This window comes from Lissotriton vulgaris, chromosome 2_1 (genome assembly GCF_964263255.1).
Source record: "Lissotriton vulgaris chromosome 2_1, aLisVul1.2, whole genome shotgun sequence".
Lineage (NCBI taxonomy): Eukaryota > Metazoa > Chordata > Amphibia > Caudata > Salamandridae > Lissotriton > Lissotriton vulgaris.
In genome coordinates this window covers 2,088,735,654-2,088,755,950 of record NC_141687.1, presented here as the reverse complement: position 1 = coordinate 2,088,755,950, position 20,297 = coordinate 2,088,735,654, and the positions used below count along the sequence as shown (strand labels likewise).

The 20,297-nt window shown below is 40.4% G+C and overlaps 1 protein-coding gene across 2 annotated transcripts in view; it reads right to left on the bottom strand.

Annotated features, from left to right (window-relative positions):
- The window catches only part of UNC13C (unc-13 homolog C), a 1,328,864-nt gene that overhangs the window by 922,335 nt on the left and 386,232 nt on the right, over positions 1-20,297 (bottom strand). For both annotated transcript variants that reach the window (XM_086958316.1, XM_086958317.1), the window contains exon 5: positions 14,470-14,541. In XM_086958316.1, the coding sequence (XP_086814442.1) occupies positions 14,470-14,541 (72 nt within the window). The remainder of the gene's footprint in view (positions 1-14,469; positions 14,542-20,297) is intronic.

The following is a 20,297-nucleotide window of genomic DNA, read 5'->3' as shown; positions in this document are numbered from 1 at the left end:
TTTCGCACACGAATGCACAACAATTACACTGTATCTGATGAATCTTGACGAATGACAGTTTTTATGTGGCTCAATGTAAAACCATGGTTCTCACACACATATAATGTTCAATACAATCATCATTTAATAATAACAGACTTGGTAACATCGTTTATTTAATACAATTTTATATAAATTGTCCCACAGCTTTGTGAACCTTATTGCCCTTTAGGTAGATTTTCGATAAAGTATGACATTGCATGCACTGACAGCTATGCTTTCGATTAGAATTACAAAGGTTATCGGTATGAAGTTTGAACTTCATTCTCAGGGAGTACCAGGTGATTACACAAATCATAGGAACAAAATACAAATTGGGCACATTACAAATAATGTATTTTTTTACCTATCAAATCATAATGTTCAGGCTCATGTTTTTTACACGATTTTGGTTTACGCATTTTGAATAACTATTGCAAAAATTTTCCACCTGTGCTTAGTAGGTTTTTACTTGCTCATCATCATATCATGTCGAGCAACAGAGCTTCAGATAGGAGAGAGGCTTGATAAGTGACAGAGAATATTCCACAAGCGGAAACTCCTTTGTGTAGTAAATATTATCAATGGAACTCTGGGGCATATTATCAAGGGGGTTTATCTCCGCTTTTTTGGCTTTAAAAGCCAAGAAAGCGGAGATGAAATGATCTCCCTATCACCTAGATGTCGCTAACACCAGTTAGCGACAGCTAGTAGGAGATAGCGACCATCTTGGGTCCCACTTTGCATGTCAGTGATATTTATCACTAATGACATGCAAAGTGGGCGTGCCAAGATGTTAGCGACTGGAAAAAGTCGCTAACATAGCTATCTCCTATTACCAACTTCTGGAGATATTCGCGCTAAGCGCGAATATCTCCAAAAGCTAACACCTGCGCCTGAGCAGTTCTTAGCCATGTTATCCAATGGTAGGTGGATAACATGGCTAAGAGCATTAGCTCGGTAGTGCATGAATATTGCTGAGTTTACAGCGATATTCATGCATTTCGGCCGATTTTTATCGCTTAGGAGATAAACCTTGAAAATAGCAAGACTCCTAAGCGATAAAAATCGCCGCAGCTCGGCGATAAAAATATCGCTGCTAAACCAACATAGCGATAATTATCGCTAGTTGTTGATAATATGCCCCTCTGTGTTTAGAAATGGCACCTCGCTCACAAGTCTGGCACACAGTTCCCTTGACTACAAGGAGTGGGTAACCAGTGCACGTGCATATCACTCATTCCGCAGAACAAAACATTGACTGGGTCAATTAAGGTTACTTTGGAGATGACAACTACAATTTAGGACCATGCAGTTGTACTGACTTCCTATTTTGGGACATTGCCATTTTCCACTCACAGGCAGGCTCCCTGGGTAGCATTTCTTGCCTGGGACCATTTATGACTCACATAGGTATTTCTAAAGGTGGGCAAATATGAGAGAGTTGTGCGATATTTACCCCAAAGATTTTAAAACATTTGCAATAATGATCTCCATAAAATCGTTACTATATAGTTCCTACACATGAATTTCTTAATTTACACTTAGGACAGCACGTTAGTCACCTGAGAGTTTATCATCGGCATTTTACGGAATTCTCACTTGTGCAAATAGTAATCACTGGGTAAAATGGTCATCTCTAAGAGACAGTTACAACAAGGTCATGCGAATAATTGATCTTGGAAGCCTGCACAATAATCCATTCAATTATGCAACTTCTGATTAATGTTTATCATTCCAGAAGTTAAACCGATGAGTTATCTGAAATACCACATTTTTTCATCTGCAAACGCTCTCTCAATTGAGATAAGACAAATATTATAATTAGATTTTCAATAGATTGTTAGACCTAGCCTTTTTGCTGTGGTTTTCACCTAACTTATTGCTTTCAGACCTTCTGTTTTTGCTGAATACGTTTTTACTGACCTTAGACCTCTGCTAACCAGTGAAAAAGTATTTATGCTCTCTACTTAAAACCTGATAACATTGGCTAGGACCCAATTGGCATCTCATTTTACTTTCAAAACCCTAGTAAATTGGCACTACCTGTGCCCAGGGTCTGTAAATGAAATGCTGTTTATCTAGTATAGTGCCTCCAAAAGAAAGGGTCGATGGTAATTGCGCGTATGTTTTCATATGTGGTTTAAATTCACCTTTTTTCACATCTAAATGATAGCCTTCTCTAGCGACCCCACTCTAAGATGGCCGCCAAGCAAGTAGCTATAAGTAGGTCCAAAACCATGTTACAACATGGCTGCCAAACTAAGTGAATGAGAGCTTTCTCTAGCGACCCCACTCTAAGATGGCCGCCAAGCAAGTAGCTATAAGTAGGTCCAAAACCATGTTACAACATGGCTGCCAAACTAAGTGAATGAGAGCTTTCTCTAGCGACCCCACTCTAAGATGGCCGCCAAGCAAGTAGCTATAAGTAGGTCCAAAACCATGTTACAACATGGCTGCCAAACTAAGTGAATGAGAGCTAGATGCCGAGTCACAGCTTGTTCAAGTAAGTCTAGAGCTAACATGGGTTTGATTTGCCACCAATATTGCAGTAGCCCCAGAAACCTAATAAAACGCTGTTATTTCCTCTAGGGAAAGCGAGCGCAAATAATAAGGACTGAGGAAAGCGGTGCCTACATGGTTAGAATTGTTATAGGAATGACAGGAGAAAACCCATATACCACGTTGGGATGGGTGTATCATGTAGACAAAAACAATTCCCAACTGGTATCATGTAGAGACAGTTTCAATTGTGTATGCCATGGGCATTACAAAGAACAGAAACAAGGAGTGAAATGATTCAGGAAAAAGTGGTATTATTCACCAAGAAAACAAATTTTTCTTTCGTATGAAATTACAGTTAGGAACAGCACTGTAAAGATCAGATCTTATAACAACCCGGTGGCACTTGGTGCAAGGTGCTATATACAGTTTAGTGAGGTGAGTGTGCAAGTGCTTTAAAAACAGCATAGACGACGCATTAAACAAAGTATATACATCAGGTAAAACTCCACAACACAAGTTACAGTCACTTGGAAGAACAATTATTCCTTGTGGGAGCTTTAAGCGCGGGATGCGTCATATGATTCAGGCTGTGTGGTCGACGGCGTTTCGATCCCCTTTAGTCGGGATCCTCATCAGGACAGGGTTGTTGATGGGTACAGCGAAGGTAGCCAGGCAGGAATGCGTGGCTGGCGGCACTTCGAAGTAATTTTGATCGAGTGCTGATCGCGGTTCTAAGTAGGACTGCTCGCGTGGTGTTGGCTGCGTCTGAAAATTCAGGGCAACAGAAGGCAATGGCTCATCTGGCGTCTCACGGCAGTGAATGCTGGAGCTCTAATACCCTACCCTTGACCGGCGGCTGCTGGTTAAACAGGTAATATGAGGAATCCAAGTTAAATGTAGTTGGAAGCTAAACAACTGTCAGAAATGTAGCTAAAACAAGTTTTATTTTATACACTTGCAGGTATCCCGTATTAAGACAGAGCCCTGATGAGAATTCGTAGAGTTGACATACCGGATTCGAAACGCGTTGGCGTAAAAAGATTAGCCATTTATTGGTTGAATGGACTGAATGAATTAATTTGAAGTCTATTTTTCCTTTTTTGAACTGCCTACATTCAACTGTAGTTCATTGATCTATGATTGTCATCAAGTTTATACTTTTGACTCTGGTCTTTATGGAATTACGGATGATTTTCTCTTCGTAGTATGAATATTTGAGTGTATATATATCAGAGCAATTCACTTTGTATAATACAACTAGTTATGTGTATGTGTTTGTGTTGTAAATAATCGCGAATTGTAAATAATTGTATATAAGGTGTACAAAACGATAAGGTGTCCCTTTCATACATCAATACTTAAAAAAAGACAAAAAACAAATAAATAATAAAAGGGTTTGAGTGATATACCCGTACGAACCAGGAAGTCTCTTATGGTTTGTTCCCTCAAAAATAGAGGATTTAAGTAAGTGTGTGGCTGGATATCTGTGTACTTAGTTAGTGGACCTGCAGCACTAATTGTGCCACCCACTCCAGTAGCCCTTTAAAAATGTCCCAGGCCTGCCATTGCAGCACCTGTGTTTGCAGTTTACACCGACATTTTGACTTGGTAAAGTAAACTCTTTGCCAAGCCCAAACCTTCCTTTTTAATACACATACGTTACCCCTAGGGTTGTTCCTGAACAGCCAGAGGGCAGGGTTCAGTGTATTTAAAACGTAGGATATGTACTTTTAAGAAGTTTTACATTGCTTGCTGGTGAGAAAAACTTACATTTGTTTTTACTATTGCAAGGTCCACCTTACCCACAGGAGAGCATTGGAATTACCTTTTTCATATGTGTAATTTCCAAATGTGAACAGGTAACCCCTTCATGTTTGGTGTGTCTGGAATCACAATTTTAAACTTATGATGAAGACAAATGTAAACTTTCAATTCTGAAAATGCCACTTTTAGAAAGTTGGCATTTTCTTGCGTTGGCCATTTGGTACCTCAGACTATCTCTGGGTTACCTGGCTGCATGGGGGTGACAGTTGGGCTTTGTGTATTTCTCCTAGTCAGCCACACACAATGGGGAGCTTAGGTGTGACTGGATGGGAGAGAGGAGCTGGGCATACTTGAATAGTTTGTGTCCTGTCTCTACACAAAAGGCTGCATACCCCCTGTAGTTAGTCTGAAGCCAAGACCAGGAAAACATGCCTCTAGAAGCTTTTCCCAACTTCAAACACACAAAAGTATATATATACTGGATTTCAGGCACCACCACTTCAGTAAGTATCTGGACCTCTGGATACTCTGCCAGGAAGAACTGTTGTGCTGTTGAAAGGACTGACACTCTGCTGGACTGCTGCTCTAAAGGAACTTCTGCCCTGCTGTGCTAACCTGCTGCTCTCCTGCCTCGTTGATAAGGATTGGATCTGCATCGCTTGAACCCAGAACCCAGAATGAATCCAAGGGCTAGTGGCTGGCCGTCTAATCTGAAGCCTCAGGGACATAACAGGCTTCCAGCAACCTAGCACTTGCGCCTGTATTCTGCCATCTCTGAGTCTACCCTGCCAAGTGGTGCCATCCCAGTCCTGTAGCCTTCAAACTTGGCCTAAAGGTGCTTAACGTTTCTCTGTGGATCCAAGAGAACCGATGCCTCTCCTCTGCGGTGTGGTACAAACCTGGGCATATCAAACGCATTGCCACTGCTGCATCAATTGGACCCTATGCAAAGACCAACATCACAGCTCTTAGGAGCCACCACATCACCTCAACTACTCAACACAACCTCAGCACAGGCCCTCACATCCCTCATTGACAGCAGACTCGACCATGATGCCTGATTCCGCATCGCAGCATCTGACTTTTTTGGAATTAAAGCATTGCCCTAACTGCTCACTGCATCCTTGATGCCGGACTTCAAATCACAAGCCGTGTTGATGGATCCTTGACAACGATGTAGTCCCTCTCATCGCAGACTTGCTGCACACCGGAATACTTACATCACTTCAGCTTCACAATGCTACTTCAAGGCAGATCTTTGCAATGTTCAGCAAACCAGTATTTAAGACAGTTTGTTCAGTGGATCTGACTGGGTCCCTCTATCTGACCCGAACCCAGCCTAAACTTGTGACTTTGTCCCATCCCTGGTCGACAAGATATCCACAGTTTGCCCTTTGTGCTTTTTGTTGCAAGTTTCACTAAAATTCTCAAAATGTAATATCTCCGGTTTGACGTTTGTCCTTTTGGTCTTGCTTTATTCAAAGGAGAAAGTTCTATTTTTTTAAGTTGGTGTGGGATATTTTTCTATGGTTTGTTACACTTTATTACTATTTGAAGTGCTGTTAAATGGGTTTCTAAACGTTATGTAAAATATCTTTTGAATGTAAGAATTATCTTATTCCTGGTCCATATTTTATTTTATAATTGGTCATCCTCTGGCTATTTCAGACCCTTTCGGCACAGATTCATCGGGCGACCAAAGAGGTCTGACAGGTAGCTAGGGGTATGATAGGTAGAATAAAATAAGTATAATTTTGATCTTAGAATACATTTTAGGCCCAGCACGTCTACGCTACAACAATTTTTCTGGAAGCGTGTCAGATCGTTTACTAGTCTGATAAAACTGGGATATAAGTGCGATGCATATCGGAATCACTATAGATTTACCCAAGTCCAAGTTCGGTGAAATTTGACCGAGTGCCAGTTCTGAAGAAAAAATTACAAGATGACGAGACAAGTGGTGTGAGTATTAATAGGGTTGTGCGATACTGTCGTTTAAATGTGTAACTAGTGAGAAATGAATAGAGCAATGTTTACTAGTGCTTAATGTTGTATAAGAATTGTTGAATTGAAGTTCTTATTAGGTTTGAAGTGGACTTAGATCCCGGCATATACACCTAAGAGTGGTCTAAGTGTGGCATATGCTGAGTAAGTTCGTCTACTGTGTTTCGAAGGTGCTGTCCATGAGACATCATCGACAGTACCACCAGAGAAGGGAACTTTGTAAGGATGTGAAATTTTAAATCACTGGGATGTTCATCAAAGCGCACAGAGAATAATCATAAGGATTTTTTTAGGTGGAATTGCGCTGGTGGAATCGCGCTGGTCGAGAATATTCTCAGAATGTGTGAGTACATCCGGATTAAATGAAGATCTGTCATTTCTTTTGTAGTGGAGCAGACAAGAGTTATTTGTCAATAGAGTTCTTTTTAGGAAACTGTTGCGAACAGACAGGAAACAAGTTAAATTATGAAGGAGAGGTAGTCGCTGAGAGGGGTTGTCTGACAGAGTGTAGCGCTGCGATAGATTGGTTGGTGTGAAATTGCACTGGGAGTGGTTGATAGTGTCAGGGAACTGCAAAGCGATTGGTAGCTTAAATGACAACAAGCAAGTGTTTACTAGAGAATCGAGTGAAATCATTTTGCAAGGGACATTAGTAAGATGTATTCAGAATCATAAAAAACATGAATACATGGAGATGCGCCTGTACCTACTAGAGATGGGGTCCCGATACTGGCACATGGTTAGAGAATTGGATGAAGTATACTGAAAAAAGATGGACTTTTAGCTTTTCCTAAATATGGTAACTTCAATGTACTAATTCTTGAAAATTTGAAGAAGAAAGATGAATGATATTAAACCATCTCAGAGACCTCTTCAATTAGAAGCCCTCAGAGAATGGGAACATGTTGCCCATCAGAAGGAAAAATAGAAATATCAGGGAAGATATAAGAATACATTAAATAGGTATGTAAAGGCTAAAGGGGATTCGGAGGATGAGGAGAAAACACATTGCAGAGGGAACATACATGTATCCTGAATTAGTTGCAGAAAAGAGTGAAGGAGAAAAATGTAAAGATAAGAAAAAACATCTTGAAGCTCTCAGACATTATTGATAATAGATGAGAGTGATAACGAAATAGCGGACGAGTTTATGAATAAACTATTGATGAATCAACCTCCATCATATAATGAAGAACTATCACAAACATAATATAATTCTTTTGTAAGAACTCATTCAGATGCACCTTTATTGCCCAAAAGCTTGAATCCTAATTATCCTTTCCTAAGTGAAGAACAAACACCAAAAAAGGGCAGGGTTTATTAAACCCATGGCATGCTAACGAATGCTCCTAGTGCTCTTTCAGTCCAATAACCATAGGACCCGTGATTCCTCTATATCAATCACGTAATTGGGGACAGCAAGTATATTCTTTGACAGTTCTTATAGGATTGGAACGAGCAAACATTATTCCACAAGGATCGAGTAGAGAACAAATAGATCCCAATTCGACAAATCTGAATGGTGATCGCTTCAAGGAAATGAATCAGGAGGTAGTGTAGTAGTGTAGAGACAGCCCAAACTAATGTGTCACACATTCATGTAAGACCAATTCCATTATAGGGTACCATAGAAATATGGAGACTCAAGGGCAAGTCATGACAGGAAAGACTTTACAAATGAGAACACAAGGTTCTGAAGTACATGTCACACCGCAGTTAGAAGTAGCTAGTGGAGAGTCGCATGAGAGTGTACTAGATAGATAGGCAGGACATGCCCCGCAGAAACTTGATGATTGGATTAATGATATACCACCTTCTACTTTTGACAAGGGTACAGAGGTTCAGGGAAGATCTGTGGTAAACAGCCCACATTAAAAATCGCTTGATGTAGCAAACTTTAAGTGAAGTTGTAAGAAAAGATTTGGGGTACAATCAATGCTGGTAGAATGATTTACTATCGAGATGATGAATTATTATTTTTATGTTAAGATATTTCCAGGAGAGCTGGAAATACTCACGAAAAATTGGCTGAATTTGCTCAAAAATATGGGGTTGACATACAAAAATCCAAAACATTACAATAGGCTTACCGATTAGAATTCAGTGACAAGGATCTTGAGAGTTTAAAACCCTAAGGGAAAATATTACAGATTATAGAGCTACCGACAACTCTTAGGAAATGGGGTGAATTGGAGAGATGGGAAGGCAGGTGGGCAAAAAAGATGAAAACAAAGAAAACATTTACGCCGATGTATCCAAAGTTTCGAGAGGGAACAGAAAATGCAGAGACAAAAATATTTCCAATGAGGGAAGCACCAGGAGGAGGTTGTGTTCATGTTCTGTGGAATAGAGCTGATATACTGTACTTTACAAATGATTTCCCAAAATTAACCGAGATGCCTGTTGAATGGTATAATCAAGTTGAAAGATTTGTGAACGTTTCAAAATTTTTACTAAAGGATTTGGATACTTTGCTTGACATTGTGATTCGTTGTGACTTGTGGACTGAATGTAAAATTGCGATTGATTTGCCAGAAATAGGACCTGTTAGAGATGAGCGAACTGGTGCACCCTCATCCGAGGTAATAAAAAAATATAATCAGGTCATCACTTATTTAAAAGTAAAGATTTCCCCAAAAGAGACTGATTGGGTAAAGATCGTCTTTCTTTAGAACAGAGAGCTGCGACTAGGTAATGTTTTTGGCAATGTGTTCCTTGAGGGTGAGGTTGGTGGCTAGGGTGAATCCAAGTGACTTGGTATTCAGTTAAAGTTGGGGTTCAAAGCCAAGATTCATGTCCTTCAGTAAAGTATGAATGGTGTCCTGCTTGTTGTTCTCGGCAAATACAAGTAATTCTGTTGTGCGTTGGGTTGAGCTTTAAGTTTCGATGATATGCAAGCAGTGTTTGAAGTGTTGGACATCTGAAGCAGATGGAGACGTGTAGATCATCATTGGTATGTTGGTGAATCTTGATGCTGCTGTCTGTGAGAAGAGTACCTAGCTGCTCCATGAAAAGGTTGAAGATGACAGGAGACATGCGGAAAGCATGGGGACTCCACAGGTGATGGGGATCTTCTGTGACCTGGAGCAGCCCATGTGAATAAACTGGCATTAGTTGGAAAGGTGGGAGTAGAACCAGTGAAGTACATAGCTGGTAACATCCATTTGAGACTCCAGGGAGTGAATGATGATTGGATGATGAAAAGTGTCTAAGACAGCTGAGAGACCTAGAAATACCAGAGACAGGGGTCATCATCTGTGGCCAAAAGGGCATTGTCTATGATGTGTAAGGAAGAGGTTGCAATGCTGCAGTGTGATCTGAGGCAAAACAAGTACTAAATGACACCGTTAATTCTGCATGCACATTGTCTTTGCACCAGCAAGAGTACGTGGTCTGGTCTGTGCTTCAGAGCACTACTCTGTAATGCTAAAATTGTGAAGTTGAGGTACTGGCAGTAGACCCATTCATGAATGTTTATACCACAAAGATATCCACTGTAATTGCAGCATAGGCTTCAAACCTTTGTGTGCATCTGTCTTACAAATGATTTCCACGACTTTCACGGCTTAATCCTGTATTTGCACATTCCAAGTCAGTATTTACAGTCACAATGCATTATTGATGATAGACAATCAATTTAACAGTATAACTTATTAACGAATTCTATAGGAAAACGAAGCTAGATTCTGAGGGATTGTTTGTAATTATGTGGACTTACCATATATCCTGTTAAACTCATTTGTGTGCCTAATTAGAATGAGACAGACTATGAATGCCTAGCAGTTCTAAGCTCTGTCTTCAAAGTAAGCTATTTGATTAAATAGAAGTGTGCTTTATTTATCTTTTCAATGCTGATGAAATAGAACCCTACTCACTTCTCTGCAAGATTTTCTGTACCATTACCTCACCTATGCAGACATCCTTACATGGTGCACTAAAAAACCTGCATGCTGAATAGTACTTTGGGAATCAAACACTCTAGAATCTATCTATCTATCTATCTATCTATCTATCTATCTATCTATCTATCTATCTATCTATCTATCTATCTATCTATCTATCTATCTATCTATCTATCTATCTATCTATCTATCTATCTATCTATCTATCTATCTATCTATCCATCTACCTATCTATTCATCCATCTAGCTATCTATTCATCCATCTAGCTATCTGTCTATCTATCTGTCTATCTATACATCTATCACGGTAATTGGCACATTTTAGATGCTTTTCAATGAATATATATTTGTAAAATGCATTTCAGTATCAGTGTTAACCTCATTAACCTAAAACTTGTTCTTGATTTCTGGCTTATTTTGCCTTTGAACTCATGCATGACAAGTGCTTGTGATCATTTGTTAAACTGTCATGAGACCTTTCTAATTAAGACCTTTCTGATTAGGGATTCTTGAGAAAAGGAATAATTTTCACAATATTGTCATGTCATCAATGTACGAGATTGCATTACATTCCTAGACAAAGTACGATGTTAATATAGCCTTATAGCCCGCCGTGGAGGGCTATACCAGCTATTAAAGGCCCTCTCCAGCGTTAAAGACTCCGAGCCGAAGGCGAGGGCCTTTAACAAGGGAGAGGTTCTTTAATAGCGGTATAGCTCATTTACGAAGGGCTATACGGCTATTAGAACATTCTGTCACTAGAGGACAGAATGTTCTAACAAAAAAAACAAAGCCTTTTGGGAGCGTTAGGGGATTGGAATCCCCTCAGGTTTCCTGAAGACTTTGTTCACAGCAAAAGCTGTGAACAAAGAAACATTGGAATGTTGGAGCTCCAGGTTTATACCAGCCATTATAAGCCCAGAGCACTCAATTGTTTTCAATGGAGCTCCCAACATTCCAATGTTCTAACTATAATTCCATGTGTCATTAGGGATGGAGCGTTATATTGATCAGGGTATCTCTTTTTTTAGCCATATCCCAAAAATAATTTGTGGGTACAAAATGTATATGGTTATGATATATTCCACATAATTTATAACTGCACCTATTGAAATGTTAAACAAATTGATTCCACCTTCAGGAACATTATTACATAATGGTATACTCCATGGTATATTAAACCATATGCTATGTGATTGTTTCAGATTGTCTGTGGTATTTTATCTGTTCTTCTTGATGGGTGTTAGAACTAACTACAGAAAGGTAACTGTGCCACTGAATAGTGCTTGAAAGGGAGAAAGTGTTTTTCAAAAATGAATGTGTTACCTTACACTCCCATGATTAGACATGAAGTTGATCCATAATAGTACAGGAGACTACGTTACTGGATTGTGAATTCCTGTTACTTCATCTTCACTCATTGCGATACTGCTTGGTGTGCTCATGACAAGCCTGCTTCAGTTGTAAATATGTAAAGAACACACCTTGGGCTTGGGGGATATACAAGACTGTGTTAACTGCCATGACCCTTATTAACTAGCATAAAACATTCTCATTAGAGCGGTCTGAAGCAATGAGTAATATGAATGAATGCCCTCTGAACACCTCGTTGTCATTTGCCAACAGTTGAAGTTGACCTATTCCCAAAGTTTTATTCATAGTTGTGGTGGGGGGCCATTCTTACAAGTCCATTGTACCAGAGTTCATGATAAGTAATTCTGATTGGTCGGTTTTCCAAATTAGCACCATAACCTGTGCACCAGATATGGCATTATGATTAATTTCAAATAAATGAGAATCTTTCCAGCCTTCAGGCTTCATCTACGTTCTTGAGAGTGAGCACATAGGAGGTCATGACACTTATGGACCTTGAATAGGGTGGCACTAGTTTGTTTCCTGTCACATTAAGGCCCTGATGAAACTCCAGAATAGGGCAAATAGCCTGTGACCTCCTGTAAATAGATGGTGTCAAGCTATTAGTTGTACGGGGTCAAAAAATAAGAGGAGGTTCATACCGTAGAGGGGCTGTCTTTCGTGTTGAGTGTATGATTTGGGTATACTGATATGAAATCTCGGCTAAAGGTCTCTTTTGAGTTGTCCCCACCCCACACACACACACACACACACACTTCCCTTTCAACTGGCAAGCTACAACCCAAGCAAACTAATCCCAAGACTTGTGGCAGGAAGGAGGGGCGTCCATCCATATGGCTTTGGAGGGACTTTTCTTGCAGATGTGTATGAAAAGGAGGTGCTTTTGCGAATTCAAAGGGCCCAATTTACAAATTGGCCTCTGACTAGTTTTAGCTTCTATTTGCAAATGATCTTTCTATGGGTTATATCCACGTTTGAAATAATCAAAATAAGGATTTATGCTTGAAAGAGACATGCTTTTCTTTGTAAATCCATCTTCTTCAGGGCGTGAGTGGGTGCTTCATGGACGGAGTACCCTCAAAAGGTTGGAAAGTCCCACAAAGATCCTTATCTGTGGGTATTTACAAACGTTTCCTGAAAAATACCTCTGTGAAAACTAGGCGAAAATAAATTTCTATTTTAGGAAGGAAAAAAGATACTGCCTTCTATCTAACTGGTGTTGTTGAAGAAGAAGGGGCTTCTTCATGGGAAAAATATTTCTACAAGTAGAAAAAAGCTTTACTATGCGATTGCATGAATACATTGCATGCACGTATGTGTAAATGAACAATATATGCGTGATCACGTGCAACCATGATTCTGAATGTTTGTAATTCTCATTTAGAAAGCAATTTCATTAGTCTCCTATTTGAATTATAACTTTAGCATCTTCCTAGTGATGTTTCTTTTTAAATTTAAAAAGAGCCACAATCTTACATCAGACAGAGTCTTAAGCAGAAAAAACACACTTACATTTGCCCCACAGCTTGGAATTTTACTTTTGGATTTCGCCTCACGCCACTGGGATTTATGTGGCCTGCAATTATCGCCACATTAAAAACTGCAATACTGTGAAACACGTGTTGGCTTGGGAACAGTTGAGCTATTAGCAACATGAAGACTGATTAAAACGAAGAAAAATTGACCAATTGACCTGTTTTGTTTTGTGCGCTAATAACTTCTGAAAAGATCTTTTGAACTTACGTGTGCTGGGGTACAGTGTTGACTAACAATAATTGTGCACAGTGTGCAAATCTCAGATTCAAAAAGAGGATCTATGTATTGAGTGATGGTGGGCAGGGGCTGTCACTTAATAACAAATTTGTGTTCTGACCATGCATTCTTATTTAGGGGTCTACCAGCTTGTGTACTGGGAACAACTGAATACTAAGGAGGTATCGTAAGAACATTACCACCAGATGGGTGGAGGATATCTCCTCCAGTCCCATGGTAGGGGACGCCCAGCCTGATTAATTTACCCCTACCTGCATGACAAGGAGCACTAAAGCCTTCAGTCAGCCTCTAGTGCGGCAGTTATACCACAGGCAGAGCAGTTTGCAGACATGCGCCATTTTTCAACTGGTAAGCAATAGTCCCTTTGTGCAGGGAGGTTTCTTCTTGTGTGTTGTCACCATTATTTGTTTCCCTGCATGGAACCAGCATACCTCACATTGTGGTCCATGGAATGGCAATCTAATGATAGTCAACCCACCCAAAATAGCTCCATTAACCATCTCTATCACTTGATGGTGAGTAGTGGAGGGAACGCATGGTCAAGTTGAGTCGGATGAGGGTCCACCTTTGGAATCACAGCAGGTTCTGCACCTCTAAATGGAGTGGGAGAAATCAAGAGCATGGATGGGCTAGTTACCTTCTTCATCTGTTACTATTCCTTTCTCCAGCCTAAGTCAAAAGTCAGGTGTGATCGTGTGTGACATTTCATTGCTTCCTGCATTGTGCTTGATCATTTCAACTGGAATCACTAAATCAACATGTGTATAGCTGATAATGTATTTTATATTAGTAAATAAAAACCTTAAAATAACCCTTTGTGACAGTCTTTTGACTAACTTCCAAATGTTGTGCCAAGGGGACAGGGGATGAGTCTGATCACCTATCCCATTAAATGATAATTGATGTGCCGGCATTCAAAGCAGTGACAGGTATACATGTTGAGCAAATATTAATGTATTTCTAAAATATTTTAGGAATGCATCTTCTTATCTGTGGTATAGCCTGCATTGACATGCTTACCATAAGTGAAGACAAAACAAATCTCAAAAAAGTTGTTCAATTTCTATGAAATTATAGAAAATGAAATTATTAATTCATGAAATATTAATCATTTATTGTAATCACTCACCAGTTCTTCATTATTTAGTGATGTACGGATGACCATAGCCAGTGATATTCCAGCCTTTCGAGCCGCAAGCGTCTGTTACAATGAAAACAAACTATTTTAAAACCAACAATGTAATATCAACGCCTACACTGTCTATTCAAAACAACATGTTGTAAACAACAAGATAGTTAATTGTAAATACTTTTGTACAAGTAGTTTATAGTAGTAGGGCTTCCTTTATACAAAACCTTTAAAAAGGTGTATATGTCCTTCTCTGAAGGTATATGCTAGTAGCTGAATGGATCCATTGATGAGTTTTCATCACTGGATCCAGGATGATCCAGGATATGATTTTTGCCTTTTGGTTGTTTTTGACGCATTGGTTGGGCCATCGATCATCCGTCACTTGAACTTGTGTTGTATTGAACCTGTGTTATATTATTCTATCAGCAAAGGTAGTTCCTCAGCAGAGTAAGGAAGAAGGGAATAAGTCCAAACTGAAAAAAGTCCAGCCTTCATACTAACACTAAGTCTAAATACAGACATATCTTGCTTCCCCCATCTACAACTAGGACAATTGAGAACTACCACACACATTGATTCTGAAATCAACTTGAATCCTATGATGTCCTGGATTTTGGAATGATGGCTTTCTGTCTTGAGATCGAACAGAAAGCAGTATGGTGACCAGAGTTCATGAGGCTTGGGCAGGATACAGGTCTCTCAACAGTCCCTATAATATTACATCTGTACACCTTCTTCTTTGATACAGTTGATTGTGACACTTGATCAACCAACCTGTAAAGTAAAGCACTGTATTGATTTCCTCCTTTCTGTCTGGAAAAGCTGCATTATTGGGCTCTCTCTTATTTATTTATTTTATTTTATTTTATTTTATTTATAATGTTTTGTATAGCGCGGACAAGACCCGTGGGTATCAGAGCGCTTAACAGGACAGAATTGCATATCGACATTATAGTAGCAGTACTAACCACAAAAGAATAATGAGGTAGAAGGCAATATACTGCATGGATGAGATTAGATATATATATTCATAAAGACTGTGCAATTAGCGTTATATGGCGAGCACGGCTTGGCTTGTGTCATGCTAACAAACCATGATCATTGAGGTAGGGTTATAAGGCGTTCCAGTGCATATCAATGATAATATGTATAAATAAATCAAGTGAGGTAGAAGTTACATAGAATGACTAAGAGCTATAGTTATAAATTCACACTTATATGGATAAATAAATCAAGTGAGGTAGAAGTTATATAGTCTGACCGTGAGATATAGTTAAAAGTTCACACGTATATGAGGTAGCAGTAATGCTTGAGCCCGGCATCAGTTCATTATCAGATACAGATCTTCAAATTTTCCATGGAGACGACAGCCCTCAGTTAGCGTAAGTGATCATCCCAGTGATCCGTAGGTTTCTCTAAGTAGGGTATTTACTCATCAAGTGGCTCTTCAGTTCTCGTTTGAATGTTACTGTATTTTGAATCTTCCTGATGTTTGGAGGTAGAGAGTTCCAGATTCTGGGGGCAGCTCCGGAAAATGCTCGGTTGTAGGTCTTTCTCTTGTGGAAAAAGGCTGGTCGTAATAGCAAATCTTTTGCGCTTCTAGTTGTTCTATTACCTCCTGAGAGCTTAAGTTTCTTGGCTAGGTATCCAGGCGTGTTGTAGTGAACCGCTTTGTGCGTAATACAGGCCATCTTCATTTGAATTCTAGCCTCGTAAGGTAGCCAGTTTAGTGCTTTCAGGTGGGGAGATATGTGATCGAATTTCTTCGTTCCCGTAATGAGTCTCGCCGCTGCGTTGAGGCAGGCTTTTAGTGGTGCTGTGGATGTTTTCGGTAGGCCCGCTAATGTGGTGCAGCCGTATTCGATCCTCGAGATGACTAGTGATTGGATAGCCAGCTTTAGATCTGTTTCAGAGATAAAGGGTTTAAGTTTTCTTAAATAATTCAAGTGGAAGCGGGCGCTCTTGGCCATTGAGCTAATATGGTTTTTCATGTCGAGGTTTTCATCTAGTGTAATTCCTAGTGATTTGGCTGAGTTAACTAGAGTCGGGGTGCAGTTTAGCGCTGTCACCAATTTAGTCCACTCTTTAACTTCAGATTGGCTCCTTGCCGGTGAAATTAGCAGGAATTCTGTTTTCTGGGTGTTTAGTTTCAGATGGTTCATTGTTAACCATCGCAAAGCTCTCTTTAGTGTCTTGTTCATTAAGTCAATGTCCTCAAGGGAGGCGATCTTTATGTATAGTTGTGTGTCGTCTGCATACATATGATAGGATACCTGAGATTCTTGAAGGATCTCCGTGAGAGGTTCTACATACAAGTTGAATAGATCTGGAGATAGCGTTGAGCCTTGTGGGACCCCGATTGCGTTGGGGCTCGGGGAAGAGATTGCTTGGTTAACCAGGAATCGCTGAGTCCTGTTCTGTAGGAAAGAATTGAACCATTTCAGCACGTTTCCAGACAAACCCATCCTGTCTTGTAGTCTGGTCATTAGCACTTCGTGCTTTACCGTGTCAAATGCTGATGATAGGTCTAGGAGGATCAATAGGCAAGTTTGATTTCGGTCTAGGGCTTGTAGGGCGTCATCGACAATATGCAGGATCGCAGTTTCAGTACTGTGCCCTGTTCTGAATCCTGATTGGCAATCGCCCAGTAGCGAGAATTTAGCGATGTGTTGACTTAGTTGGCCCTGCACGCATTTCTCAATGAGTTTAGCCAGTAGAGGGATGTTGGTCACTGGTCGATAGTTGTTCGGGTCTGACGCATCAGCTGTCGGTTTTTTGAGGATGGGCATCACCTGCCCTGTTTTTAGGCAGTCAGGGAGGGTTCCTTGTGCAAGTGAGGCGTTTATTATCTCGGTCCAGATTGGCACTAGAGTGTGGCTGATTTCTCTTACACACTTTCCTGGTAGAGGGTCTTGATAGTGGTTGTTTGGTCTAATCTCCGCCAGCGTTCTGGCAATCTTTTCCTGGTCGTATAATTCAAATGTGTCCCATTTTGCCTTGTTTTTAGTTTGGAGATTCTCTGGTGAGATATTGGCCTCATTTTTAGGTGGAGGCAGTGTCCTAAGGTTAGTTGCTGCAATTGTGAGTTCAACTTCAAGCAATTTAGATTTTTCCGTGAAAAATGAGGAGAATTCCTCGCAGCTTATGGGAGTTTTTGTATTCTCTAGAACCGTTTTGGCTAGTTTATTTGACTGCTGTTTTAACATCTCGAAGAGTTTTCGTGGTCTGTTTATGGCACTGTCCAATTCAGCTCTGATAAATTCTTTTTTGGTGTTGATTATTTTTTTGTTGTATTCTTTTCTTGTTTTCCTGAGTGCTTTCAGCTCAGGTGAGGAGGGATGTTGTCTCCACCTCCTTTTGGCCATTCTCAGTTTGCGCCTGTCCTCATTCAATGATTCATTAAACCAAGGATTTTTTGGTTTCTCTGATACTTTTTTCAGTTTTAGGGGCATGGTGTCATTGACGATATTGCCGATCGAGGTTATGTAGTGATCAGTCAGCTCATTAACATTTCGCTTATTGTTGGGTGGCTTCAGGTCCTTCTCACACCTTTCAACCAGTAGTTCAGTATTAGCCTCTTTTGTGTCTCGGATCAGTTTCTTGAGCTTGCGTGGTTGCACGGTCCTGCCCTTTGTCATTGTTGGTATCGTGAATGTTATGATATGATGGTCGGACCAGTCACATGGGTCTATGGCAAGGATAGATGCCTCATTCTTTCTTGAGATAATCCAGTCTAAGGTCGCTCCTTGCGAGTGAGTGGGTTGGTTGCAAGTTTGTACAAGTTTTAGCTCACTGAGGAAGTCTTTAAGCGAGTTGACCAGTTTATCACTGCCGTCATTCCAATGGAGGTTAAAGTCGCCTAGGAATATATTATTGGCGTCCGAGTTAGAGTTGGTCGTTATGATCTCCATCAATTGTTCTGTGAACTTTGCGTTCTCTCCTGGTGGGTGGTAGAATGCATGCAGTTTGCAGCTTTGATTCTTTGGTGTTCTCACATTAATACCAAGGTATTCACAGGATTCTAAGGGGTCAGATTGGAATTGGCAGACCTTGATCTCTGACCGGTGAATGCAGGCTATGCCTCCTCCCACATTCCTTGGTCTGTCTAGCCTGACGATGTTATATTGTGGAGGTACTAAGAGATCCATGGTAGGAGATGATGAATCATTGAGCCATGTTTCCGTGAGGAGGGCCAGGTCAATTTCCTTATTGATGATGAGGGCGGCTATGTCTGCTGCATGTTTGGTTGCCGAACGACAATTAAGTAGAAGGCAGTTCAGGGGTTTCTGTGATTTAACAAGTTTTCCATTATCCGATTCGGATGCAATTAGCTGAATCTGTTGTAGATTTTGGTGTATTGCTTTCCTGTCGTTCTTTCTGGACGTTCTACCAGAGTCGATAGGTACTGTTTTGATACTCTCCTCCTTACTACGGGCAGGTTGTTCATAAGACCTGAGTAAGGCTAGAGTTTCTTCATTTGACAGGGGCTTGGTCCTATTAGGTCTGTTGGGTCTAAGTACCAGATTCTGGATGTGTGAAACCTTGGTGTGTGTGCTTATCGTCATCTCCCAGATTTTTCCCATTGTCTGTGAGACTTTCATCAACATTTGCGCCAGGTTACCTACGAGTTTCTGGAGCTCCTTGACTTCTTTCTGTGTTCGGGATGAATTCTTGTGTGAGGTAGAACTGGCTGGCTGAGCGTTGCAGTTTGCTCTTCTCTGCGACTGATCTGATCTCGTTACCACCCATCTTTTCTTGGTAAGGGGTGTTTTTGTGGATAGGGATCTGTAGGATTCCGGTCTCGTGTTCGGGGGAGGGTAAGGAGGGTCGGTATGATCTACCTTGCTCATTTCGTTAGCTTCATAGAGGGATTCGCTTGGAGCTGGGGTACACTCTTCAGGTGCGGTGGAGTTGTGCGTTAGCGGCCACGGCTCTTTCCTTGGGACCTGATTCTTCTCTTTGTTTCCTAGGTTGGTGGACATTTCTATCCTTTCTCCCTCAGTCTCTGGTGTTACCATCGCGTTTTCGGTTAAATCTGCGGTGTTAAAGGTTTGGTTGTTCTGGCCGTCCGATTGAATGGTGTCTCTAGTCTTGGGGTCGATGTTTTCAAGTGTGATATCTGGTAGTGTCAAGTTTTGTTGGACGTTTGGTCCTTCTATGTATTCCTTTAAGTTTTGGAAAGTTGACTCAAATTTCTCGAGTTCTCTGTTGGTTGCTTGAATCTGCACTATTCCAGTTTTATATATGGTAATGCATAATTCTGTCTTACTTCTTTTAGTTAAAGTGGTCGTTATCTTAGTGCCATATGGTATGTTTTTTATAGTTTTAGTGAACAGCATTTTTGTAAGGGCGTTGCGCCATTTCGCTGTTTTGTCTGTGTAGAATATAAGATCGTTCATCTTGATGCCTTTGACTCTGTCAAAATATGGGTCAGAGAACAGTATGTTCGGATTTTTTCTCAAAGTATTGTGTTTGAATTTTTTGGCAGCATTTTTGGATAGAGTTGAAGGGTATTCTATGCTCTTTGCACTAGACCCAGTCGATCCTTGGTGTCTTCCATCCATTATGATTCGTATTAAAGGTCTGTTTTGTACTGTTTCGATCCCAACTAGTGTAACCTGGAGGAAATAGAGATCAAATAACTCAGTACTATGGTTTCAGGTGGAGGTATAGATTCCCTTGTGGTATAGTTTGCTCTTTATATTAAGCCTTTATAGACGTGGAAGTAGCTCAGTACTATCGTTTCAAGGTGGAGGTCTAGTTTCCCTTGTGGTATAGCATTCTCTTATTATTATGTCTTTGTAGAAGTGGGGGATATAGAAGGT